The sequence below is a fragment of the Ruditapes philippinarum genome, unplaced genomic scaffold, assembly GCF_026571515.1.
Source record: "Ruditapes philippinarum isolate M1 unplaced genomic scaffold, ASM2657151v2 ctg3119_1_1_1_1, whole genome shotgun sequence".
Lineage (NCBI taxonomy): Eukaryota > Metazoa > Mollusca > Bivalvia > Venerida > Veneridae > Ruditapes > Ruditapes philippinarum.
This window is the reverse complement of record NW_026852583.1, coordinates 214,087-241,964: the sequence shown is the minus strand read 5'-3', so window position 1 is coordinate 241,964 and position 27,878 is coordinate 214,087. Positions and strand designations below refer to the sequence as shown.

Genomic DNA, 27,878 nt, shown 5'->3' with positions numbered 1-27,878 from the left:
AAAGTCGAAGATAGTTATGAAAAATAACCTTTTGATATCATATTATTTTTAATTTGTAATTTCAATTTTAACACTTGTCGCTTTTTAAAAATCAAGTGCTACATTCTGCGCCGTATTTTCCCATGACTAAATCAATTTATAAACCAAAGTGCACGGAATACCAAAAATAAATTCCTGGAATCTTTTATCTGTAGCATCCGGGTTTCTTATCAAGGCATGAATTCGTTTAATAAGCCAAGACTCTCTGTGGTTACAAGATGGATAACATACATGTGATATTTAGTTTAATTCTGGCAAGTATTATTTGTTTACTTCTTCATATAAGCGTCGGTCAAAATGTACAATTTTACACGTTTGTAAACGGTTATTTTTTTAAATGTTGTTTCATTCTGAGTGTTAATAATTTTCACTTTTCCAGTGTGCAGTTATGTACGATAGTTATATTAAATGTACATGTTCTGAAGCAATAAACTATGGATATTGACTTCAATTTTTAGGCTCTATTTATCATATAAGCATCTCTTTATATAAGCTCAACTGTTTCGAAGAAAATCTCGAGCTATTATGATTATTTAAATCATATTTTTACCGACATTGACTTTATTTGCCGTTGGATGTCAAATAATTAGCTCATTTCATACAATGTTTACATAACAAGTCAAATGGTACATCAAGATGATTATAAATAATTGTAGAGGTGTTCAGATTGGCATATCATAACTAAATGCGCAGTTGGGAGACAAGGGACATTATTCTAAAGCTAAACTCTCTGAGTTTGGTGTTATGCCCCTTTTTAACTGAGATCTTTTGTCTAGTAGAATGATCTCAAAACAAATGTGAGCTATTTAAGTGACATGTTTTTCTTGTTTTTCTTCAGATTTGCGCACTTCACGAGGTAAACCTACGTTCCATTGACCAATTTATCGAAGATGCAGAAACAGAATATAACAGTAAGTACAAACAGTCTTCAATTTTTCCACGATTTAAGTTGATTACACTTTACAAATTGATTGATTGATTGATTTTCTTTAGACCGGGCGGTCAAGGATAACCTACGAAAGTGCAAGCACTTATTTCCAGTAGGGTACTGAAAGTGTTTCTGAAAAATCCCAAGGGTGTTACCCAGGATCGAACCCGGAACCTCAGGAGTGACAGTCAGTGGTCTAACCAACTGAGCTATTGCGCTATTTGGCATGCAACATTATATTGTTGTTGACCTCTATCACGTTTGTTAAAATTATGCCCCTAAGGCTTAATTGGCTCCACCCAGAAGGGATGTAATATCATGAAATGTTTTTGTATCGATCAGTGATTTCCATAGCAACCATCGACTTTCCATAACAACCATTGACCTCCATAGCAACCTTTCGACTTTTCATAGCAGTCAGTAACCTTCATAGCAACCATTGTCTTCCATAGCCACAATTGACTTTCCATAGCAACAAAAACTTTTATTGCAGCCACTGACTTACCATAGCAACCAGTGACTTCAATAGCAATCAGTGACTTCCATAGCAACCATAGACTACCATAGCAGTCATTGATTTACATATCAACCATAAATTTCCAAAGCACCAGTTGACTTCCAATATTATTTATTGTCTTTCGATAGCAACTGTTGATTTTCATAGCAACCATTGACTTTCCATAGCAACCATTGACATAACACAATTGTTTATCAATGGCAGTCGGTGCTTTCCGTATCAACCATTTACTTTCCATAGCAACTGGTGACTCCCATAGCAATCGTAAACTTTCCATAGCAACCATTGACATTCAATAGCAACCATTGTTTCTCCATAAGCAGTTGGTCACTCCAATGGGAACCGAAGATTTTCGATAGCAACTGTTTAATACCATAGCAATCACTGACTTTCCATAGCAAACATTGCTGTTTTGTTTTTTTCATAGAAACAAGTATATTACATAGCAAAAACTGGCCTTCCATAGAAAAAGAGTGATTTTTATAGCAACCAGTGAATTGTAACTATTGATATTTACAGGAGAAAGCAACAGTGACGATTTTACATGTGCACTACTAGTATTTCAGATGCAAATATGAACTTTGTGATATCATTTTGAGATTAACTAGTAGATTTTTGTATAATCATAGTTTACAATGTAACTTGTTCCTTGTCATTAAGAACATTTATATTCAGGTAAGCGATATAAAGGGCCACATGGACCTTCTATATTTATTAAGTCTTTCCGTCAGTACATAGAAAATTATGTACAAGTACATAGAAAATTATGTAAACATAGAAAATATTTTTTTTTCAGAGGGTAATTCTGGTCCTACCAGCAGACTTCCGGCAAAAGGTAAAAAATGATTCTTCTGTATTTAGAAATTTATGCAGACCAGTTTCAATTAATGTACACTTATTTAGAAAAAAAAACACATTGACGGAAAATTCGTCATTGTATTGCATTGATAATCAGGGGCGCGATCTGGGATCATTTTGATATCTCTTGTTTCAACTGTCCATTATTTTGCACTCTCGTTATTTTGTTGTCCTGTGTGTTTTTGCAGTTTTGTTGCTGGACTGCGCTTCATTTTGCGTTAAAATGCCTGTCTTGTTTTGTTGTGTTATATTTTTAATTTCTTACGATTAACTAAAACTGTGTCTTAAATTTATGTTTTCATGTCGTTACTCACTCGCATATTTTTATTGAAAATTCTATCATTGTCCAACATGTAGTCCAGTATTATTTCCCCCCACCGATAACTATATATTGTTGTTATTTGTGGGGACTGAGGTTTATGCATTGTTGTTTGATTTGTTTGTTAGAGCATGCGTGTGAAAGTGTGCGTGCGTGGGTGAGTGCGTGCGTGCGTGCGTGTGGTGTGTGCGTGCGTGCGTGTGTTTGTTTGTTCCATTAATTCCACATAAGATGTTAAATATCTTGACTAGCATATATCTTTCATTATTTCAATCATGTCATAGCAGAATTTAATATTACCGAGCCGCGTCACGACAAAACCAACATAGTGGGTTTGCGACCAGTATGGATCCAGACCAGCCTGCACATCTGCGCCGTCTGACCAGGATCCAGTTTCTCTACTTTCGTAGGGTTTGTAAGCGAACAGCATGGATCCATGCTGGTCGCAAACGCATTACGTTGGTTTTGTCGTGACGCGGCTCATTACTGATTTTTTTAATTGTTGTATGGTGTTACTTTGTATTTTTAACACTTGAAACAGTTTGGTATGATTATGAAATGGCTGGACGTGAAGAGAAACTAGTGAAAGTACAACTTGACCTGGTGCTTACTAAAGATCACTGGGACAATGTCACTGACACGTATGTATCGGTTCATGTTCGTGGTTTTCCGTAATGTAAGTAGAATTGTCATTAAGATTGAAAATGCGTTATACCGGGTGAGGAGTATATGTAAACAGTACTTACAGCAGCTAATATAGGGTTGTTTTGTTGTTGTTGTTGTTGTTGTTGTTTTGTTCTTGCGAGAGAATATACATGTGTTTTTTGTCTTTTCCTTTCTTTGCGGGGTTTGGGGGAGAGGGGTATTTATAGGGGAGCATTGATATTTGCCATTGTTCTTCCGTCCGTATGTGCGTCCCTGTGTTCTTATTTTGTGAAGCTCTTTATGTACTTGAATAAGAGACAAACTATACAGAAATGTTGATAAGCATGTGAAATTATACACATTGTGGTTTGCTTGTGGAGTAATTCAGTATGTGTATAGGTATTGCCCTCGACTTATTGGAAGATATTCAATTTTCATATTGTGTCACGCATATGTAGAATTACCTTTGTCCATCTGTCATATACTGTCCTGCTGTACGTCAGTAGACTGACAAAGCTGTGGAGTGTGGGGGCATTCCTCTGGACACATTTCAAGTTTAATTGTTGCTGTTTCTTCTTCTTCCTTTTTTGAATTTTTGCTCAGTATTTTATTTTACAAACTGGTCATGTCACATAAGATTATAAGAAGTTCTTTAAATTTATGGGCACAACATAAAGTGAACTATACTATACTCTAAATATGATAGATTTAAAACATTTTCTGAATTATTCACTTATAAGTTTAAAATGTAAATATATTAAACATTACAGTGACCTTTGCAATACAGAAAATTTCTATTTCAGTAATATTGCACTTCCTAGCAGGCAGAAAAGAAACGCAGTAAAGGAAAAACTGAAATTGTGGCCACGTAGAATTCCGTACGACATTGACGAAAAGTTTGGTATAAGTTTAAAACATTGTGTTGCATGCATTTTATTTATTTCAGGTATGCGTTCGTTGTTTTCCGTTATTAAATACCGTCATTTCTACACTCCACAGTGTTCTACAGGTTTTGATAATCCGAGCAAGGCTTTATTGGTGAACGAAAACCTTATGGGTTTTTGTGAAATGTTACATGGCGGGTCACCTGAGGTTTTCCTCCGCCAGTGAAGCTGAAATGTTGCCATATGAACTATACGTGAAACAAAATCATAATTTTTAACTCGATTATTCGAAAAATAGGAAGAATTATTGGAGTTAACCAAACGTCGGTTTTTGATTTAGTTTTTGCATGCTAGTTGGAATCTTCAAAACTACTTAAAGAAATGGGTTGAAACTTCACATGCTTCTTCTTTGTGACTGTCAAAATGAAGGTCACATGTCATGTAACACCAAGTTTTTTACATTTACGACTCTTTTCATACTGTCAAGCGCTCTTGCTTCTTTCTTTTGAGTTACTCTATTTTCTAGTATAAAATGCAAATAAACATAAAAAAGTGTCTTTAATAACATATCACCATACTTTCTTTCAACAAATTGTTTATCGGTTTTTACTTTTATATTAAAAACACAGATATAGAAGATAGACTACTGTTGGTTTTGGCAATGAAACACTGGGAAGAACACACTTGTCTGCAGTTTGTTGAGGCTAAAAAGCATGATTATGACGTAATTCAATTCGTTCCGGATCCGTCAGCGTAAGTAAAGAATAAGATATTTAAAGCATGTTTTTTAGTTGATAAATCTATACATGCACGTAGTTTTTTTTTAAACTGAAGCTGTCACGTTTAATTTGAACTGGCGCTGTCACGTGGTGTTGAAATATAAGTGTCACTTTTCTTTTTAATTGACCCTGATATGGTAGCAATTTATCCATAAATACATACTAGTGAATTTTAACGTGGTCACACCTTGGTTACGGGTCTGATGCCTTTAATGCCTTATTAACACAAAATAAATTGCAGTTATTTAAAATTTTGAAGTCAGAACTGTGTTCATTAAGCACCTACCAATCATCTCCAAAGAAAATAACAAAAGTTTGGATTTTTTTTCTAGATGCAAAAACAGTACCCCCTTAGTGCCCCCTTGATTTCTTGTAAACTACACTCAGACAGTTTTGCTGTGCAGTACTTGCATGCAGAACGAAAATGTATATAAAAATGTTTCTTTTTAATAACATAACGTGTGTCATTGTGCCGTGAATCATGCGTCTTTTTTAAAATCATAAGACTCGTCTTGATATATTATCACTGCCATCTCCACATATGTACCATGTTATAATTTTGCAGATTTCTGTTCCTACATTTGTAAGAACAAGATGTCTGTTCTAATAGTTTTATTTCGAATCGTTGCAGGTGCGAATCTTTACTTGGACGAATGCAGGGTAAACAGCCGATAAACCTAGCGCCCAACTGCATGCATGTAAGTTTCTATAAAGATAAATGTTGCTCCTTTTTTCATTGCCAAGAAAAACTGAATTAACTTTATATTTCAAATGACTTTACCAGTAGTTTATATTTGTTGAAGATGTGAATACATGTATTTGTGTAAAATAGACAATTGTACATACTTGAATTATACTGGGTTACAAAACAAAGTGTAAACTTAATTTTAGGAACATTTTGTTGAATTGAATAAGCAAAGAATTGGTATATTATGGTATCAAAATTTGCAAAAATGCACTGAATTCACGATGGGTTACTTTAACACGTTTGAAAATTATATATTTATAAGAATGTTGTTTCACGTGTAATAGCGTAGGGGTGTAACCTAAAAGTTGCAGACTTAAGAGTTTTGCAATTGCATGAACGGACTGCCATTTCAGCCGACTCCACATTATGTTGACACACTCGCCTGCGCATCGGTCGAATGTACCACTATCGCAAATTCAGTGAGCTGCGAAGGGAGTGTAGTTGACCCATAAATGAAGTGATCACAAAATATACACCGACAGATAAGGTTCTACTACCTAGAATAAGTAAATAATCTTCTTCTTTGTTTTCAATTCAGTATAGAACTTGTCGAAAGATAATTACACCTTATATCAACCTATTGTGCACACGTGTACCTTGACATGTATTTTTTTACAATTCAGGGAGCTGTTATAGTGCACGAGATAGGACACGCGCTAGGATTATATCACGAGCATATGCGAGCTGACCGTGATACTTACGTCACCGTAAACTATGAAAACATTGACGAGAATTATCATCCACAATTTGACAAACTAAAATCGGGCCACTATTACAGTTATAATAAACCTTATGACTACGAAAGTATAATGCATTATGGGAAACTGGTATGATTGTACTTTATTTACATCCTCGGTAACCTAGGCTATTTACCGTAACCAGTATTAAATGTAGTATATACGGACAGTGTACCATGGGTTCCGACGATGCGGTATTTAGTGTGGTGCTTCTTTAAACTATAATGAATGACGTCATTAATGACACAGTAATAATAAGATATAATAATCATTGTTAATAATTTAAGATAAAAGGGTGGGCAATCATTTGGTTCTGCTCATTCGGAACTGCCTCGGCTATTATCTATAATATCCGAAGACTGACGGAAAGGGCCGAGTAGTTACGATTGGTGCTGTGCTTAAAATTGCAATCCATACACAGTGATCTACCCTTGATTCCTCAGTCATTAAACTTGCAAGGGGGAGGTAACTGCCGTGTGTGCTGTTCGAAAATGTTGGTATTTTTATTTAACTCTTCTTGTATGCAATGGGTTTTAACTCACAATATTTGTTTACTTGTTGGTTATTTTGTTGTTTTTTCTTCAGTATTATTCTCGAAACAGACGTGAGGAGTTATTAACAATTGAACCAAAGAATGCATCATATCTAAACACTATAGGGAATGCAGAGTCACTTAGTTTTTATGACGTCCAGATTGTTAGCGAAATGTACGAGTGTTCACGTAAGTGCTGCTTCAAATATGCAATTTATTTTCATTTAGAAGGCTTTAATCAGAACACAAGTATTGTTTTTCGGAAATGACTAATTTCGTATGAATACAGATCGACAGTTGTTTTTACAACGTTTTATTTCACACTAGTTTAAGTGATTTTTTAAAGACCTACTTTAAAATGTGAAGAACATCTTCAGATGTAAATTGGTTTTTATGATTGTAGGACCCTCTCAGGTTTCAAGGCTCCAGGCAATTAAAGTTTAAAAAAGATATCTTATGGCCCTCTTGAGTAACATAAGTATCTACTCTTATAAAAGTCGGACATAAAGTTCATTTATACACGTACATGTATAGAAGGAAAATGAAACTTCTTAATTCAATTTTGTATACTTTAATCGTAATGTTTTAACAAGGCTTAGGTAATCACGAGGTTCGGAACCATCGCTTAACATCCGTTCTTGTAAAGCCTAATGAGCCAAAAAAGTATTATAATTGTAGAAAAATATGTACAAAACAATAGGGATATGATAAAAGATGGCCATATCAGAGGTGAGATTCTGTTCCAAAATCATCCTCCATTCGAGACAAAAAAAAATCCCTATACTGCTAGAATAACTATTTTGATTCTATTATTCATTCCTCATCGAATTTTTAGAGGTTATTTGATAAATAAATGATTCAGTACTGAATTTATTCAACGAGTCCTGTAAATTAATGATACTAAACAAATTTAGTATTATATTTATTACATACTGAAATCAAAGCACAGAAGGCGCTGAATTTGTTTGGGTCTCAGAATGTCAGAAAGGTGAAGGTTGTGAGATTATAAACCAATTTATTTTTGTATAGTGCCACCAATGCTTTCCAGCGTTTTAATTGTAGTAAATTGGCTTTAAGACTAATTGCAACAATGATATTCAATTCAATGTTTATTTGACTTAAATAATTTTTAAAAAAATGAGTTGCCTTAACTGGGATTTGAACTCAAGACCTCTCGCTTCCTAAGAGAGCGCGAAAACCCCTCGGGCACGGTGAAGTTATATGTTAACGGCCTGAAGAAAACCATATTATTCTAAATTAGGGTTTGTAACCCTTATCATTTCGACTGTTGTTTAACACAGATGTAAATAATCATGGAGCTTACTGTAAGCATGTATATCTTAGTGATAAGCTTAATATGCATTAATATGAATCTATTATGTATTGTTGAGTACAATAATGGATTCTATTGAACTCGTACACGTCCAATAAATATCATATTGTACTTAATAAAAAATAATGGCCTTTTTTTATTTTACATCACCAAATGTTTGTCATTTTGATAACAGTCTGTTCCCGTTAAGTGTGTACGTTAAGGAGTTATCGGATTAGTAATCAAATGGTCGCCGGTTCGATGCTTGGCCGGGGCGTAATTTCTCAATTATCTCGGAAATTGATAAAGGAGTGAGTGATTTGGTATAAGAAGTATGTTTTGTTATCCTGGAAAGCCGATCAGGTGGATCGACCTCCCAGACTTGACCAAAAATATATATAAACGAAGCTAGTTCAATTAAGTGATTTGATTTTAACTTTTGACTTGGAAAATGTAAGGCTTAATTGATAATATTAGATCAAAATTAATAATGACTTACATTGGGAAGTCGCATGTGAATCGAGTTAAGTTCATTGGATACGTTTTAAAAGTATGGAATGATATAAAATTGTTATATATGTCTGAGAACAATAGACGAAAACAAGGCGGTCAAACTGATATTGGACGATGCGCTATTTAATAAGATTGCTTGATGTTACAGGCGGATGCATACCCAAGCAGTGTCCGGGGAACGGGTTTCTTGGCAAGAATTGCGAGTGTTACTGTCCTGGTGCCAACATGTATGACATCATCTTGTGTGATGAAAAAGGTTAGTATACGTCACGTAAACTTTTTACTGTAAAGCCTAATTTATTATACGTCACGTAAACTTTTTACTGTAGAGCTAATTTATTATACGTCACGTAAACTTTTTACTGTAAAGCCTAATTTATTATACGTCACGTAAACTTTTTACTGTAAAGCCTAATTTATTATACGTCACGTAAACTTTTTACTGTAAAGCCTAATTGATTATATGTCACGTTAACTTTTTACTGTAAAGCCTAATTTATTATACGTCACGTAAACTTTTTACAGTAAAGCCTAATATTACGTCACATTATGTTATTTCGATCTATCATACTGGAAATAAATACTAACCGATCAATAATTTATTTGCAATATTCTCCAGGGGCGAGCAATCTATATATAAACTTTAGAAAATATAATGTTCTAGTCTATCTCCCCTGATAAAAAAAATTGATCATGGAGGTGAAAAGGTACATTAAAATCTTGGTTCGGTAATAATAAAAAAAGCTCCGCCTCAGGTGTTGCTTCAGTTCTCAGGTTGCTTTATTTGCACTTTTACCCTGAGGAACATGTGTCATTTTTATTTAACCAAATGTTCGAACTAATACAGCTACCTTCATCCTTTGGAATGTGAAGAAAGTTAGACATTTTGCGATTTTTATATGAAATAAGTTTATATTTCAATGATTTCCCTCAAGATACAGGCCCAAAATATTTGTTCCTTCATAATTTGGCAAAACTTTTTACATAATTTGGTATAAATTTATTATTGTTTTTTGTTGTTGTTTTTTGTTCCTCAGAGAAATGTGGTCACCCAAACATAAGTCTTTCCGACTACTTCGTTTTCATCATAAATACTGACGTAAACGTTACGGAATGGAGCAACGAAACATTTTATAATGCCGGAACGACTTTTGTTGTTCAGCATAAAAAAAACATTTCTTGTGGACTAGAAACGTCAAACTTTAATTGCACAGACGGACAATGGATGGGCGAATTTCCACCGTGTGAAAAAGGTAGCTTGCTTGATAAATATTGTATATTTATATTAAATATTGCGCAAAAGAGCGCGTGCACTTTATTTCCCTTACCAAATATATCAAGAGACTCGACTATGTTTCAATCTGGACAAAACAATTCAGCACTTTAGGGACAATCTCAAAATATTAACTGTCTGAAAACAAACAGTACAGGTCATGATGTCGAAGCTGATTTTGGCTTGCATTGGTTGCATTGGTGCAATTTTTTCCTAAAAACTAGGGTGTCGTATAAAGGCCATCGCCATGCGAACCTCTAACAAATTGGCAAAAAATAAACAACATTGTTGAAGGCGTTTTTATATGTTGTTCATTAAGCACGAGAATAGTACTCAAGAGATATTATCTTAAACATTTTTAAATGTATCATTAAATAATTTTAAAAAATGCACACAATAATTTAACATATTTTCGGAATATTTCTGTATTTAAGCTTGTGTAGTGGAGGAGTTCAGTGATGATTATTCGGTGATAAACGACGACACTGGAGAAATTGCAAAACCTGGAGAAACGGTTGTATCAGCATCCGCGGTAATTTGTTTATTTCTACTTAGAAATAAATAAATATATATAAACTTCACGAATTCACGACTTAAGCATCAGGAATTCTCGATTTCATAAAGTTGAAATGTCCCCACAGGTCTTTTGTAGGTGGTTTTACTGAAATTGCATTTTCTCAAACTTATTTAGACTTGATCAGTACAATTTATTGAAATATGTATATAAAGGTTTTCGTCGAAACTAGAAAATAAACAATTTTTTCGAGTTTAATTGATGTTCCACGTATATGTTTGATAATGTGGAAGCTATCCAAATTTCCTTAAAATATGTGACAACAACTAACTGTTTATAATAGCACTTTTAGGGCTCCGTATTTTTGTTACCCGGGTGTCTTTTTTCATAATTAAACAGATTTATGTGAGCTGTAAACAGAAAAGAAGAAAAGATGCTTTCCCGGACGAGTTTTATCTTGAATGTTCTGATGGTAAATGGAGTAAAAATATAAGCGACATTGAATGTCAACGTATGTAGTTTTTATCTATTTTTTGTCTCTTTTTGTGTTGGGTGCCCTCACTGTGAAAACTGAATTCCATAGTGTATGTGTTTCCTTTTTTACACAATGGTGAGGGAAAAGTATGCCTTTTATATAATTGTATTAATATTTATAAAATACCTTTACGTTGTTTAAACTTTAGAATATTTATATGATTTATCTTTGCTTTTTAATTACAACTTTTTTTATTTGAAGCAATGCATTTACCATGCATTTATCACGTAAATCAGTTACAATTGTTAGTCACGCAGGAAGCGTTATGATAATGTACATACATTTAAAACAGAGCTTTGGTATATCGGATTACTTGATTAAAATAAATTCGTTTAAAATACGTAATAGCATAACTAGATTGCGCGTGTCGTCGCATAAATTATTTATAGAATCTCTTAGACACGGGCGTAATCGAAAACCAAGAACTGAAAGATTATGTTATTTCTGCGGTAATGACATAGTCACATAGAAGATGAATTTCATTTTATAATCACATGCAAAAAATATTCTGACCTGAGAAACAAATTCATACCAAAATATTATGTGAAAAATCCGAGCATGTACAAATTTATTGATTTATTAAGTTCTAAAAAGAAAAAAGTCTTGTTAAATTTGGGAAATTTTATAGCACAAGCATTTAAACGCAGGGAATTAAATCAACCGAATATAAAAATGTTATCTTGTTAGTAATATTACTTTATTTCTTTTCATTCTCTATGTTTTGTTAATACAGTCCAAAGATGTAGTTGTATCATTGTATGACACTACGCTACTAAATAATGTTAACTTTGATGATTACGTGATGTTTAATTATATTTGAATGTATGTATTTTGTGACCATGTGCATTTTGTACACGTCTTATATGAATAAACTATCTATCTATCTATCTGAAAACAAACAGTACAGGTCATGATGTCGAAGCTGATTTTGGCTTGCATTGGTTGCATTGGTGCAATTTTTTCCTAGAAACTAGGGTGTCGTATAAAGGCCATCGCCATGCGAATGGAACCTCTAACAAATTGGCAAAAAATAAACAACATTGTTGCAGGCGTTTTTATAAGTTGCTCATTAAGCACGAGAATAGTACTCAAGAGATATTATCTTAAACATTTTTAAATGTATCATTAAATAATTTTAAAAATGCACACAATAATTTAACATATTTTCGGAATACTTCTGTATTTAAGCTTGTGTAGTGGAGGAGTTCAGTAATGATTATTCGGTGATAAACGACGACACTGGAGAAATTGCAAAACCTGGAGAAACGGTTGTATCAGCATCCGGGGTAACTTGATTATTTCTACTTAGAAATAAATAAATATATATAAACTTCACGAATTCAAGACTTTAGCTTCATGAATTCTCGATTTCATAAAGTTGAAATGTCCCCACAGGTCTTTTGTAGGTGGTTTTACTGAAATTGCATCTTCTCAAACTTATTTAGACTTGATCAGTACAATTGATTGAAATATGTATATAAAGGTTTTAACCTCATACGGATCGTCGAAACTAGAAAATAAATATTTTTTTCGAGTTTAATTGATGTTCCACGTATATGTTTGATAATGTGGAAGCTATCCAAATTTCCTTAAAATATGTGACAACAACTAACTGTTTATAATAGCACTTTTAGGGGTCCGTATTTTTGTTACCCTGGTGTCTTTTTTCATAATTAAACAGATTTATGTGAGCTGTAAACAGAAAAAAAGAAAAGATGCTTTCCTGGACGAGTTTTATCTTGAATGTTCTGGTGGTGAATGGAGTAAAAATATAAGCGACATTGAATGTCAACGTATGTAGTTTTTATCTATTTTTTGTCTCTTTTTGTGTTGGGTCGCCTCACTGTGAAAACTGAATTCCATAGTGTATGTGTTTCCTTTTTTACACAATGGTGAGGGAAAAGTATGCCTTTTATATAATTGTATTAATATTTATAAAATACCTTTACGTTGTTTAAACTTTAGAATATTTATATGATTTATCTTTGCTTTCTAATTACAACTTTTTTTATTTGAAGCAATGCATTTACCATGCATTTATCACGTAAATCAGTTACAATTGTTAGTCACGCAGGAAGCGTTATGATAATTTGAAGGTATCTTTACTATAATGTAATTGTTAAAGTATAATAATATGAAAAAAACTCAATCATTTATTGTTTTGGAAAGAGCTTGATTGTAAAAGACGATGTCATCACATGATATCCGATGTTTGAAAAAAGAACAAAGTAATAGGGAGGTTGTCGGTGACTTTGTAACTCGTGAACGCCAAACCTCACTGACAAATTTTGTGACACACTGAATAAATTGAAAAGTTGTTTTATTTTACTCTAACATTGTTGTTGTATCATTTTGAAGTACCAATGAATAACAGGTCTTTAAAAATAAAATAGAAAGCTGTAGTTCTGATGTATGAATGACTGGTTACAACAAAGCACGTGCCCGGCACCAAATTTCGTAAATAAATAATTTATATAATGGAAATAAAAGGCCTACAGGGACTCCACTGAGGTTTAAAAGCCTAAAAACATAACATTTAAATTTCTTACACAAATGTGCTGGTGCACTTTTAACAGAAATATATGCAAAAGATAGTTAAGAAATATACATTGAAATAAATTGAAAATCGTATTTTTATGATTTTCTTAGCCTGATTTGAGTGAAAAGTGTTTAAACGCTTTTCATTTTGGGTCATTTTCTTACAGTTTGAATAATTATTCTGGAAAAACGAAGTGCGCGAATGATCTGAAATTTTGCACAAAGATTAGTGGTCTTAACCTACATCAAATGGTACATTTATCTGGAAAGATATTTTCAGTCCCATCATGTCAAAAAACCTCAGTGGAGTCCCTTTAAAAGGTTCCACATGAACAACAATGTTATGTACAAATATTTCTTTAAAAAAAATCTAAAGAGCCCCCCCCCCCCCCCCCCCCCCAGCAGGCACATCAACGTTGTTTCAACGTAGAATTATGGTCAGATTTCAACGTTGAAATAAGGTTGGATTTATATTCGGATTTGAAAGTTGAAACAACGTTGAAATTTCAACGTTGATTCAACGTTGAAGTTTCAATGTCATTTCAACGTTGAAAACCCACCATACTTATATTTTTGGATATAAAGCAAAGAAACCAAGTTTAACAAAATATCAAGACAATATTGAATACTTCAGATATTTTATTTCAAAAAATACAGTTGAAGTGCAGCTTAAATTCACTTTAATAGTTTTAACAATTAAGCTACAATCTGTTCCAATCTTTTCTTCTAGATCTTTCTGGGTATGTCAAGTGTTTGAGTACTTCTTTGGCTGTCTCTTACTGCTTCTGCAAAAAAATAAGAAGTTTGTAGTTAAAAGTGACTTGGTCAATCTCAAATTATACATATAATTATTACTCAACTTAGTGATTTGTTTTTATCTTAAAATGCTTTTCTCTAAGATTTACATCATAAAACAGCATAGAAATTGAAACATAGGTAAGTTTCATATTCACAGCAAATACTGTATATAAGACAACAAAATCTTTTTAAAAAGAAGCTATTTAAAAGTCTCACCTATGATTGGTAAGAAAAACTGCTCCCCGTCAGTTACTTGCAGCATATAATATTCCCAAGAAATTAACATTCTAGGCTCTAGCTAAGACCATTTTATGCAGCATTCTGAAATAAAAAAAACACGTAAATTTTATATTAATAATGTTACAGAAATATTCCGAAAATAATATTATAAGACAAGATAAATATCCAGTAGTTGAAAAATTTATACTTTGTATTGTAAAGAAATTCAAATATATAAATTAATAAGAATAAATTTCAATTTAACAAACCTGACAGTCCTTTTCATTATACAGGCTACAGCTGCAATACTCTAAATTTCAGCCAGGACCAGGATCTAGAATATAAAATAATATTTAATAAAATAGAAATAGATTTATTATTCCCCATAAATTTACGACTATTAAAATTTAAAGTTTAACACTCAAATTTGTTATTTAACTTAATAATAATGTATTTTTTTTCAAACTAATTAACACTGTATTATACTATCACTAAAATATAAACATAGTTATATTGACGAATCGTCTTGGGACGTAAATTATGTTGGCCGAACTACTTTATAGCTTTCAATTTTATAATTGATTAAATTCTAATTAGGATATAGTACAGACAAATGTTTAATAATATGAAAAATAAATTAAAGAAAGACAAGATTTGTAAAATCATATATTGCCAAGGACATCAATAACGTCTTCATGCTTACAAGGCCTACCGAACTTAGCCTATATTATTGGAAGTGGCTAGCCGTACGTGAGTCACGTACGACTAGCCAGGACACACTGTATTGGCTAGCCGTACGGCACTTTTCAAAAATATATGGAAGGCGAAAGTGCATATGTTAATTATGACTTTAAGCGAGGATTTTAGTCAAGAATGTTTACTTTTAGAGATTAATCGACGTGTTGGCTAAAAGAAAAGAATGTACGTATTTTTTTGGGGTTTCCCAATAAAAAAAAATATTTGGTTTGCGAAAAAACAAAGTTTTTAAAAATTTAAATAATCTTTTTTGTTTTTAATTTAATTTTTAATTTAAAAAAAAAAAAAAAAAGGTAAATTTTAAAAGGAAAGAATTTTTAAGAATTTTAAAAATTTAATTTTTAAATTTTTTTTTTAGAAAATAATCAGTAAACCAAAGTAAAAAATTACGGTTTATACCTTCGAAATCCAAATAAATTGCCGATCGTGTTGTTTTCAAATTTTCCAAACAGCGCCACCATTTGCACGAACGATAATCATAGACAAAAAACAAAATTATAGACCGCAACAATTACTTCCCCTGATCAGCGGGGCTTTTGATTAATATCAATTTATTAATTATTATTATATAAAGAACTAAAAAATAAAACAACAAACAACAAAACATATTAACTAATATTTAAAGCGTTAATGGAAAGTGAAAAATTATTTCTAACTTTATTTGTTTAAGCGCTAATTTTGAATATACGGGAAAAGATTGTTACGCAAATTTTTTCCTGACAAAAACACTTACAGACCAATTCAATAAAGGAATAATAACACAAAATTAGAGGTATAAAAGTTTATATAATGATTAAACTAAATGTAAAACTTCGATCATAAACAACGTTGAATCAACGTTGAATATACATTTGCCATATATCTGTCTGGTCGTCCAAAGTAGAATATTGGTTGAACAACGTCACGACCATATATCAACATTGTTTCAACGTTGAGACAACGTCGAGTGCCTGCTGGGGGCCTCCTTCAAACAATGTTGTAACGTGCAATCGGAACATCTCGGCTATTATCAATGATAATCCGAAGACTAACGGAAAGGGCCAAAAAGTTGCGATTAGTAAACGTGTATAATTATAATGCTTAATATATGAAGTATGCCCGACCAGTTCCATTTAAAAAAATACTGTTTTCAGAACAACTTTGCACTATGGTATTAAATGCTCAGATAAAAGGAACGTTCGATGAAGGGTTTACAGTCACGTGTTTTCAAGGATACGAGCTTGAAGAACAAGGTGGACCAGGAAACAAATTCACGTGTTCTTGGGGAGGAATATGGGAACCAGTCACGCCTAAGTGTAACCCAGGTAGTCAAATATCTTGGTCTTTATTCTTTTTAAATGTCATAAAATATATCTCTCGGATGAAAATACACCTGTAGGCCTACATCACCTATAAATAAGTTGTGTAAGTCATTTATCTTTGCGTAGTAAGTGTTCATGAAATATGTTCCAAAATCTTTTTATTTAGTGTTAAAATAGTGTTTATATTCACCTGCAAACATAAACATGGTTGAAAATATAGGAATCTTTTTAATTTTTCTTGAATTTTATGTCGCTCAACACTATATGTCATTTGGCGAAATTTTTCAGCTTCAACTTGACGGAGAAAAGACAAACGTGCCCCTCTATACATTATTCCAGAACCAACGGGCAACCTTAGTAGAAACACGTTAGGTTTTTTTTTGTGCTTTTTTTTTGTTTTGGTTTTTTAACGTCACAGGGGCCACACACCGACACAAGTATTAGGTCAATTTGGCGACGTTCCAGCTTTACTTGGTGGAGGAAGACCTCAGGTTGCCCTTCCGTGCATCTTTTTCAGGTACGAAAAGGGCACCTGATTAGAACCCGGACGTTCCGTAAGCTAAGCTGGAAATTAGCTTCCTACATGAAAAGAAAAGAAATCCAAAAGTCCCCTTGTCGGGATTAGAACCCACAGCGGTGAGGGGCAAGTGGTTTGAAGTCAACGACCTTAACCAGTCGGCCACGGACGCCCAGCAGCACGTTAGGTAGCTGGATAACTTTCTCGCATGTAGAATCCGAAGACGCTTGCACTACCGTGCATATCCAGTAACGCAGGAATGTACAAGTAACGTAAAAGTAACGCCGAATATGTGGAACGCTGTGGCCAACACGAAAACCACAGTAAATAAACGGACAAAAATATTTTATTCTAAATTAAATGCAAAGAAATGAACTAACGCAAACGGCTGTTACGACATTATACTTAAACCAGCTTTACTTATTTTTTTTTCAGGAATATATTAACTTCTTTAGTTCATTCATGAGAAAGACAACCTGATTACCGTTTGAAGGTGACTTTGTGTTTCGTCAAATAAATATGCTCCTTTAACACATTTAAAAACTTTTTTTTTTCATAGTCTAAGACATTTTGTCAACTGCAAGTGTCGTATAACAATATAGATATAGAAGGAAGCTGGTAAAATAGGATTTAGCTTATTTTATTAAAATAACCGCTGTTGCTTCAGTGCTCCATTCACGAATTCGGCACACGCCTGTTGCACGCCTCGGACATATATAGCGGTTTGAAGTCAACTACTTAAACCACTCGGCCACTGATATGACCCTTGTCGTTATTTGAACGGAAATGAAAATAAATTGAAAATACAAAACTTTATGTCCAGAAGTAGAAAATTAAAAACTATATATATCTAGTATCATAAAAAAGCATAACTATGAGTTGATATATAATCAGGCTTTTTATCTCCTACGTCGGAGTCACAAAGTCCTAATTAGACTTTTCATTTCCTATGTAGGAGATATATACTCCTTGTGTCATTGTCATTGTCATTACTCGCAATTATGCTTTTAATGTCTCCAACATATGGATTTTAAAGTCATTATAAGGTTTCTTTTATCTCCCACTTCAGATTTATAAAAAGCTACTAACTACTAATTAATTTTTTGTTATCTCCTATTATGTGTTAAATATTATGTTATTCTTTTTTTTGTTTTACAGAAGATTATGAATTGACACCAGGACGCTTCCATATCCAGATTTTTACACTAGATTTAGGTAATGTTTCATATGTTTGTTTTTTAAGCCAGCTGTATCGTACCAGATGTTAGTAACAGTAAGTTTTATGGTAAAAATGGGGATGTGTTCAATGGAGCTGATGTCATAGTACACGGAAGTGACGTCACACTTAAATGTGATAGAAGGTATATACCAGTGGAGAAGAAACTACCTTGCAGCTTTGGAAAATGGATGACCAGTGACGGGCAAGTTCCGAAATGCGAATTAGGTACATGTACATGAAATTGTCAGTTTCTTTGGAGCTATGACAATTTTATATCTTTGTTAATTCCAAAATTGAATTTGTTATAGATACAACAGTACAGTAGACTGTTGATCTCTCAAACGGTAGACCATCTATCAACCAAGACCACATAATATATATTTTAACCATTAAATTTTAAGTCAGTCAAAACGAGCACAACGCATGTCGAATTGACTTAGTTTGAAGACACTGCACTCAGGCTTTCTAACATGACCGACTGGACTAGAATGTTTTCCCGGGATAAGACATAATTGTTCCATTTGATGAAGGTCTACACCATTTCGTTTTTTCCAGAATAATTATTCTAATTGTGAAAAAACGATGGAACGCTTTTACTCAAATCAAGATAAGAGTAGCACAAAATACGGTTTTCAATTTATCTCTGGTTTTCTTATTTACAGTTTGCATATCCTTTTCTTTCAACTAACCAAGTTAATAGATACATGTAAGAAATATTTTTTTTACGCTATTGGACCTCAGTGGAGTTCCTTTTACAAAAGTTAATTTAAATCATTGTTTGAGAGATGATCCAAACTATACTTAAAATACTTGAATGATCTGTTATTGGCACTCAGAGAATGACCTGTGCTGGGCAAAGCGATTACCAGTATAGTAGATTTCACATTGAGGGTACTAATATGGTCATGCATCGTGTTTAAGACTAAGTAATTTCCATGCTATTTATATATGATTCTTATAGTAAACAGAACTAGTTTTTGCGATAAACATCTAAAACCGGAAGTAAACATTCACCTGTCAAAGCGGAATTTATATCTCAGCCTACTGTTGCGACAGCCCATAAGTTTCACTGATTTTGCACCATTGACTTTTTTCCGGATAAAGATTCCTTCTAATAATTAAATTTGAAGATTTGGTATAGAAATTTTACTCTTAGAGCTCACACTGAGAGATGTATATGACATTATTGTTTATATATCGGTAAAGCTGGCCATTTTGTGGCCGCTTAGAAGCGAGTAAACGGTAACTGAGCGAGACATGACAAAGCGCATGCGGTCGCACTGACTTCCGCTGTATTGAAATTTGTAAGTGTTTGGCTGATGTCTCATGATATTTTCAAAAGACCAAAAATAAGCCTTAAATTTAATTGCTCATTGCTCGTGTCAAAGCATGTGTACAATGTACATGTATATCTATATACAATTTAGATCTATATTCGTTCTTAATATAACTTGTTCTTAGCCCGGCATCTTATGATTGTTAAGAGTTTTCCTTTGATTAACCTTATCCTTATGTTTATGTTTACCTATCATAAAAACAACGTTTTATTTTTTATTTTTGACGTTAATAGATACTCTCGCATGATTTCTAAATAGGATATCTGATCATAGATCATAATGTGTTCATTTATAGCAAGCTGTAACGTACCACCAATTAACGATGGCACTCTTTATGCCACAAATGACGAGGTGTTCAATGATCCTGAAGTCTTACACGGAAATGACGTCACGCTCAAATGCAATAAAGGACATGTGCCAGACGAGGCTACTTTAACATGCAGACACCGTACATGGAACACGAAAGATGGCATATTTCCAAAGTGCAATTTAGGTAGTTTTACTTCTATTTTTTATATATATTTTTATCAGTTTTTAAATATTTTACACACAAAACAAAAATAAAAAGCTCGATCTAGAAATTAAAAAAAAGATATATATGAAATCAACAGTTTATGTACAAAATGTATGTTCTTTGCTTAAATTTGTTCATCTATAGAAATGATTCTGAAGAAAATTTTCCCTTGTTGGAACTCAAATTGAGTAACCTTTGCTAGAGCCAGGCCAGCCTGCCAACCCGTGCTTTCGACCGGGCTCTATACTGTTGCCCAGTTAATGTATTTTGATATAACACTCCCTTTAAGGAAAATGAACTGCTTCAAACTCAAAACAGGTCTAATTAATTAAAACAAATAAGCAGGTTATTTGCTAGATAGGTTAAACAGTAAAGATACTTTGTTATTCAACATTCGTATTAGGTTGTAAGTGAAACAGTTATCACTAAGATTTTGTTTTCATTATTTTGTCAAACTGTGTAGGAATATTAACATTAATATCAATTTGAATATTACAAGTATTTGTTCTACAATAATTCGTTGTAAGTTTGGCTCATGATTTAATTCATTTATTTTATTTACTTATCTTCAACTCACCAGGATTTTCACTACGGAATCCTGTTTGGGCCACATATAGAATCAAGCTTTTTACTAAATCTCGATATATCGCGTGGCCTGAACGAGATCCTGTTCATTGTTCAAATTACGCTTGAAATGACAATACATTTTGTGTATGAATATGTTTAGTTGAGTGCCCACCACCAACAGTTGTCAAGACCAGAGGTTACAAGCCTAGGAAAGATAAATACATATACGGCGACACAGTTTCCGTTCATTTTTGTCAAGGATCGCTTTTCTTAGAGGGAAGCTCGAAGCTTGAGTGTCAAAAGACTGGGAACTGGTCTGACAGTGCAATCTGCAAACCATGTAGGTTTATAATGTTATTTTTTTGTTGTTGTTGTGTTTTGTGAGTCGCTTTTTCAGGTTTGTAATGTATTTCTGTAGTTCTTTGTCCGCCTGCATGCTCAATAGAGAGCATCAGGTTTGTATGTAATCTGCACGCCTTATCAACTCATACCCTAAGCACCATTGGTGCAACGCTTCAAATAAGGTGTGCGATTTCCGGTGGCACTGGTGCGCGGTAAATCTTATAAAGAATCATGTATGTGCGACTTTCTTTTTTGTGATATAAATCATATTTTCATCAAATATTTTCAAAAAAGAAAAACGTAGTTACGTAGAAAACAGCTTCTTGTACTACGTGTGTATTTATTTTCTCATCACTTTAGAATATATATTTTGAGTGAGTAAAGTGAGTGCAAAATTGTACGACCCGTTTCGCTGAAATCAGTGTTCATCTGACATCTTGATAAACATGTTTTCTTTTGATATATCAAAGTCATTTGCCCCGTAATTTTGATCAAATTATACGTGTATGGACTGCCTACAATCGTTAGTTAAGTATCAGAGCCAAAAAGGAAATAATTGCGCTGACTTTAGATCACAGGTCCCTCACCACTGTGGGTTCGATCATCACTCGGGTCGAAATCTTTCATGTGAGGAAGCCATCCAGCTGGCTTACGGAAGGTCGGTGGTTCTACCAGGTGCCCGCTCGTGCCTGAAATAATGTCCGGAGGGGCACCTGGGGTCTTCCTCCACCAATAAAAGCTGGAAAAAAAAATCGACGAAAAATCTCGGCGGGACGCTCTAGGATGACCCGACTTGAGGGTACGTTCGCCCACATGGGCTTTCCGGGGGCGACCTTAAATAAACGCATTAAAAAAAAAGAAATAATTGACATTTACTTTAGGGCTTCAGGTGTGCGCATGGTACTTCAGGTGTGCGCATGGTGCTTCAGGGGTGCGCATGGTGCTTCAGGTGTGCGCATGATGCTTCAGGTGTGTGTCAGGTGTGCGTCTAACGCAAACTACGTGTGTTAAATGTTTCCAATGTTATTTTGTAATGTTTTAGCACAAATTCGAAATGAATTATCTTATAGGAATACAGTTGACGATAAATGTCATTTGCTGTCTCTGTCATTTAGGCATTCTATCGAAAATAAAGAACTTTATTTAAGTGTCATCATTTATATTCTTAGATTTATTATTTTTTAAAATGACAAACAAATTTAAAAAAAAAAATTCTTTTTGTGCAAACTATCCATTCTTTACATTGTCAAATGATAGAAATCTGAATAACGAGAGCGCATAATATGTTGTCTTTTTAAAGGGAGCGCATAAACTGATGTCTTTCTAACGGGAGCGCATAAACTGATGTCTTTTTAATGGGAGCGCATAAACTGATGTCTTTTTAACGGGAGCGCATAAACTGATGCCTTTTTAATGGGAGCGCATAAATAGAGGATATTCAAGTTTTTTCTATGAATACATGATTTATTTTCATCGAGTGGTATGAAAATAAATATTTCATGAGTGGCGGTAGCCACGAGTGAAATATGGTAATTTTCATGCCACAAGATGAAAATAAATCATGTATTTATAAAAAAAAAACTTGAATTTTCTGTTTATTATATACATTTTTCTCTATTTTGACATTAAAATTTAATGACTTTCCCTTAAATTTTGTGTACTGGCAGAATTTAAACGAAAGTAGTCCGGCAAGACACCAGTGAAAATACGGAAAATATGTTTCACTGCAGTGAAAAATAAATTTTTACAGTGAAAATACGGAAAATGAAAATACGCATTTTATTTCATCAATATTTCTCAATATTTGTAAAATGACGTCGTTTTGGAAGGGAAATATGTGCTTAGGATGACGTCATTTCGCCGTTGTTATTGAAGTTGTAAGTTCATACGCTATTTTAAGAAAATAGTTAAGGATGAAATTACTTTAATTTCCATGAACATATATCATATTGAGGTAAACCATTTTAAATATGAAATAATGTGGCAGAATATGCAAGAAAAAATATCTGACATATGTTTGCGGTTCGGACCTGAATATCCGTCCCTCGGGAACCCGCCCATGGGCGGTAACTCGGCAAGCCTCGTTACCGCCCAATGGGCGGGTCCCCTCGGGACGGATATTCCGGTCCGAACCGCAACATATGACAGATATTATTAGTCTTTTTTAACGGGAGCGCATTAACTGATGTCTTTTTAACGGGAGCGCATAAACTGATATCTTTTTAACGGGAGCGCATAAACTGATGTCTTTTTTAACGGGAGCGCATTAACTGATGTATTTTTAACGGGAGCGCATAAACTGATATCTTTTTCAAGGGAGCGCATAAACTGATGTCTTTTTAACGGGAGCGATAAACCGATGTCTAATGTATTATTTCCTAAAAATTATATAATTATTCAACAAGATAATGTCGGACATATTTTAACGAAATAAAGAAGGGAAATACTACCCATTATAAAATATTCATGGGAAATAGAGGATATTTGTTTAGTTCAGTGTAAGATCGCAATATATTTCACCGAGTGAGCACCAAAATGTATATTTCACGAGTGGCGCAGCCGCGAGTGAAATATGAACTTTTGGTGTTCACAAGGTGACATATATTTCGATCTTACACTAAACTAAACAAATTTTCTTTTTATTGCATGCAAAGAAACGTTTTAAAAAGACATTAAACCTAATACTGAATGAAAAGCGCGCCAAATAATAATACAACGTCATTAAATTGGTACCCAGTACTGTGCACGCTGGTATTTCACTGAAACAACGTAAGGGGCTTAAATTCAAAACAATGAAATTATCAAAGTGGTAATTTCACTGTTTCAAACATTGAAATTACCAGTTTTATATCACTGATATATTTCTATAAACCATCGAAAAGCGTGTAATAAAAAGGAATATTCACATAATTATGATATAAAATGTTTTTCTTAAGTTGCAGAACCAGACAAATATACAGAAAAAATTAGAATTTTTTCAACATGTACATGTTGAAGGCTGTTTACCGCCACATAAGTCAGTTTCGTACTTTACTTTCTATAGAGCTTAGAAAATAAATACACATACTATAACAGTACTGTAGCCATGTCGGTTTTGAATTTGAAAAAATGATTTATAGAAATTTTATAGATCACCATGTTATAACATATTCTCTCATGTATTGTTCCTTCAAATTAACGTGCACAATGACAGCACCACAAATCGCACGCCTTATTTGAAGCACCACTGCATAAAGCATGCGTGATCCAGCGGACTCTGGTTCCCGGGCAAGTTGACATTTCTACTGAAAACTTATTTAGGAGGATATTTGTATCTCGCCATGTAGAAAAAGTAGTCCGTCATTGGCGGAGAAATAGATAATTACTGGTTAGTTATCCAGGAAAGCCACCGGTAAAGTGGGCTGACTGTCTAGATCAAACTCCTCACAGTGATTACCTCCCTTGGCAGAATTGTAATCGGCTGTGACTAAAAAAGGATTGGAGCACCACACTAAATACCGTATTCCGGTATATACCGGACAAGGCGCTTGAATGATAAAATGCTAAAATCTTGTCTTTTTACCCAACGGAATGAACTTTTACAGGTCTAATTCATCTTTTCACACCGAATCAAGTACGATAATCAAGGAAAAATGTAAAATTCGGCGAAAAAAACGATATTTGTCTATTTTGTGATCATGATTTCTGCAAGCGTCTAGAGGTACTGCTCCAATCCTGTATTGAGCTAAATCCATTGTAATCACTGCCTTCAAAGACGTCACATGATGATGAAAGTCACATGACGTAACGTCGAAATTCAAATGTAAATATCGACTGTTACATAGAAAATCTAACGTTATTTTTCTCTTTCTGTTTTGTTTTTAACTTTTAGTGCCTACGTTTGATATAGTTTATCAAGTTTATCAAAAAATTATCGAAAGTATACAAAATAAAGAAAAATAAATTCAAAAGCTAAAAAATATAAAATATCAAAATATCGTCTCGGTAGAAAATAATCTCATAATTTTTAAAATTATTTCTAAATATTCATAGTATTTATTTATTTATTCATAAACATTGTTAAATAAATGAGAGAAAACTTATCTGATAGATAAAAGCAGTAGAAAAAACAATTTTTGAAAAAATATAGTATATCAGAAATTCTGATATATCGGGACCTTGGTGGCAGAGATCTACGCCGAAGAATTAAGGGGAGATCACTGTGGGGAGATTGTGTCTAGATATGACAAAAATGTGTAGGAAATAGAGGATATTGAATGAGTGTAAGTTCAATACTGAATTTATTGCACGAGTTGAATAAATTATATTATGCGAGATTCTGGCGAGCATAATATTATTTAATTCAACTCGTGCAATAAATTCAGTGATGAACTTACACAAATTTAATATTCTATTTATCACATACCCAAAATAAAGACCGTTTAATGTGAAAAAGAGCCTTTTTTTCATTGACGCGCCTATAGTATAACGCTAACATTTAGCGCGTCTTTACACTATGTTTGTATAACGCTAATGACGTCACGTCAAAATATATGCACGGCCGTGCAATACCATATTTACGGAGTCGCAAAATCGGCACGGGTGTGTGATAATCAGCGTTAAACATTTTTCATTTTGTTTTTGTCTTATATAGGTATTATATTGCTTTTTATTTTCCTTTGTTTTTTTTATTGTTGTTCATATTGCTTTTAAAGGACAGTAATAATTTTGTTTCCTGATGATAAAGTGACATGCAAATTATTGACGCATATTTACAAACACAAAATATATATTAAATTAATGTACACTGGTATGTCCAAATGAGAAAGTGAATTTTGAATCTTATAAAATCAGCTCCTTGAATATACTGTTTTTGGAACATAAGAATGTCTTGATTGAGTCGAATGTTTGCGAGAAAAGAGTGGTTTTTTGAAACAGATAACTTATTTGCTCGTTTTTTAATCAGTTTGTAGCCAAGCTGAAAAGTTCAAAATTAAGAAAAATATGGCAATCCAAAAAGGTGTGAGGTACAAAAAGTTGGGTCTTGGGTCCTACGCCGCCTGTGAACGGGCCTGTAAAAGCTTTAAAAGGTAAGTTCCTGTATAGTTTCTTCGCATCGCTTTTATTTTGACCTTTCTGCGCTTCTGTGAAATACTAACCTAGCCTTTTGAATTTCCGTAAATTTTATTTTTCATATTATTGGTAAATTGTATTTTTGGGTTGTCAAACTATTTCTAACTATTTTTATGTATTTTCTAACATATAAATGTGCGTTTTGGACAAATAAGCTTCTTTACTATAACTTTGAAGCGTGTTATTTTACATATTTATGTAGTAGATATTTTTATCGAAATTATTCTGGAAATAACACGTATATTTTGAAACATCAACATTCCCTTCATACTGTTAAAGACACATAAAGCCTTAGTGATGAAAACACCTTATGTTCTATATAGTTTTAAAATGTTTTGGTTATTGAATTTGTGTGTAATTATATATCGTGCTTATAACCTGATACGCAGCACTACATGTGCAATATCTTGCAAATAAAATAAAAATGAACAAGAGTATTTTAATTCCATACGATATTCTAATCACTATAACTACACTAATTTCCAAAATGCGAAAGAATAGTTCAGCTAAATGGTCAATGAGTTTTTTGTTTGTTTTTTTTTTTTACAAAGAAAAAGAAAACATCATACCATTTTTGTGACTTAATGGGCCTTTAATGAACATATTTGTGAATAGAAAAAGGTAATTTTCTTTAAAAAATATATTATACCATTTTTGTGACTAAATTGGCCTTTAAAGTAATAATTAATATGTGAATGGAAAAAAGGTAAGTTCTAGTGATACAAGATTTAATTACTTATTGCAGATTCTTGTGTCTCTCGTTTGTATACGGCGTGAACAACGGGCAACATCAGTGTAAGCTCTACCGGTGGAATGCAGAAAAAATACCCCACATCATGGAAAAGAAATCGTTTTGGACAATTGGAATCCGAACATGTGCCAGCAGGCAATAATAGGACAGTTGAAAACCAGTGACTATGGTAGACATGGTGATCGTAATAAACATAATGAGATTGTTGCTGTTGTTGTAGTACGAGCATAGTCCTTCAATTACAAGACATTTGACATTACAGAAACTTTTATGTGTGTGGAATGGTGTGGATTGATATAACGTTGTGTTTTCACGTTAACGTCCTGCATCACATACACTGTACATATTTTTTGTCATCTTTTCTTCTTGTTTGACGAAGACATGTACAAGCATTGAAAGCGCTGAGAGAAATAAACGTATAGAAAATAAACGAAATTTAAATTCTACATTTCCGAAAACTTTACTTATATGTATGCGTGCGTGCTTGCGTGCGTGCGTGCGTGTGCATTTAAACCAGAAAAAAATGCCCATAATTATTAACCAATTAAAATACAATTTTAAAACAAAGAAATTATGAAAATTAAACAATGAAAAGTTATGTATAAGTCACATTATGTGATCATCAACAACCAAGGAAGCGACAAATTCAAAGTGAGGCTACCGTATTAAATGGCTAAAAAATATTAGGTAAACCTTAAGATTAAACGAGACATCAGGTGATAGAATGAAAAATTGATGTTTTCAGTTAAGAAACTAGTACATGTTTGAAAATAT

General features: G+C 33.2%; 1 protein-coding gene and 1 long non-coding RNA gene across 4 annotated transcripts; one reads left to right on the top strand and one right to left on the bottom strand.

Moving 5' to 3' along the window:
• The first annotated feature begins 126 nt into the window (after window positions 1-126).
• LOC132717732 (uncharacterized) lies at window positions 127-27,539 on the top strand. Of its 3 annotated transcripts, none has more exons than XM_060701289.1 (21): window positions 127-293; window positions 878-950; window positions 2,281-2,319; window positions 3,203-3,302; window positions 4,110-4,207; window positions 4,820-4,943; window positions 5,601-5,667; window positions 6,341-6,544; window positions 7,040-7,175; window positions 8,960-9,067; window positions 9,849-10,064; window positions 10,519-10,616; window positions 10,998-11,109; window positions 12,322-12,419; window positions 12,815-12,926; window positions 16,578-16,748; window positions 18,506-18,706; window positions 20,114-20,311; window positions 21,060-21,239; window positions 26,187-26,310; window positions 27,099-27,539. In XM_060701289.1, exons 1-21 carry the CDS (start codon window positions 258-260, stop codon window positions 27,244-27,246), a joined length of 2,643 nt encoding a protein of 880 aa, XP_060557272.1. In that variant the 5' UTR covers window positions 127-257; the 3' UTR covers window positions 27,247-27,539. The 3 variants fall into 3 exon arrangements, with proteins under 3 accessions (XP_060557272.1, XP_060557290.1, XP_060557280.1); XM_060701297.1 differs by lacking the exon at window positions 127-293 and adding an exon at window positions 374-449; XM_060701307.1 differs by lacking the exons at window positions 12,322-12,419; window positions 12,815-12,926.
• On the bottom strand, window positions 14,112-15,485 carry LOC132717648 (uncharacterized). The gene is made up of 3 exons (XR_009623976.1): window positions 14,958-15,485; window positions 14,686-14,790; window positions 14,112-14,456 (listed from the first exon to the last, which is right to left on the bottom strand). It is a non-coding gene; the product is annotated as an uncharacterized LOC132717648 (long non-coding RNA).
• Window positions 27,540-27,878: the final 339 nt, after the last annotated feature.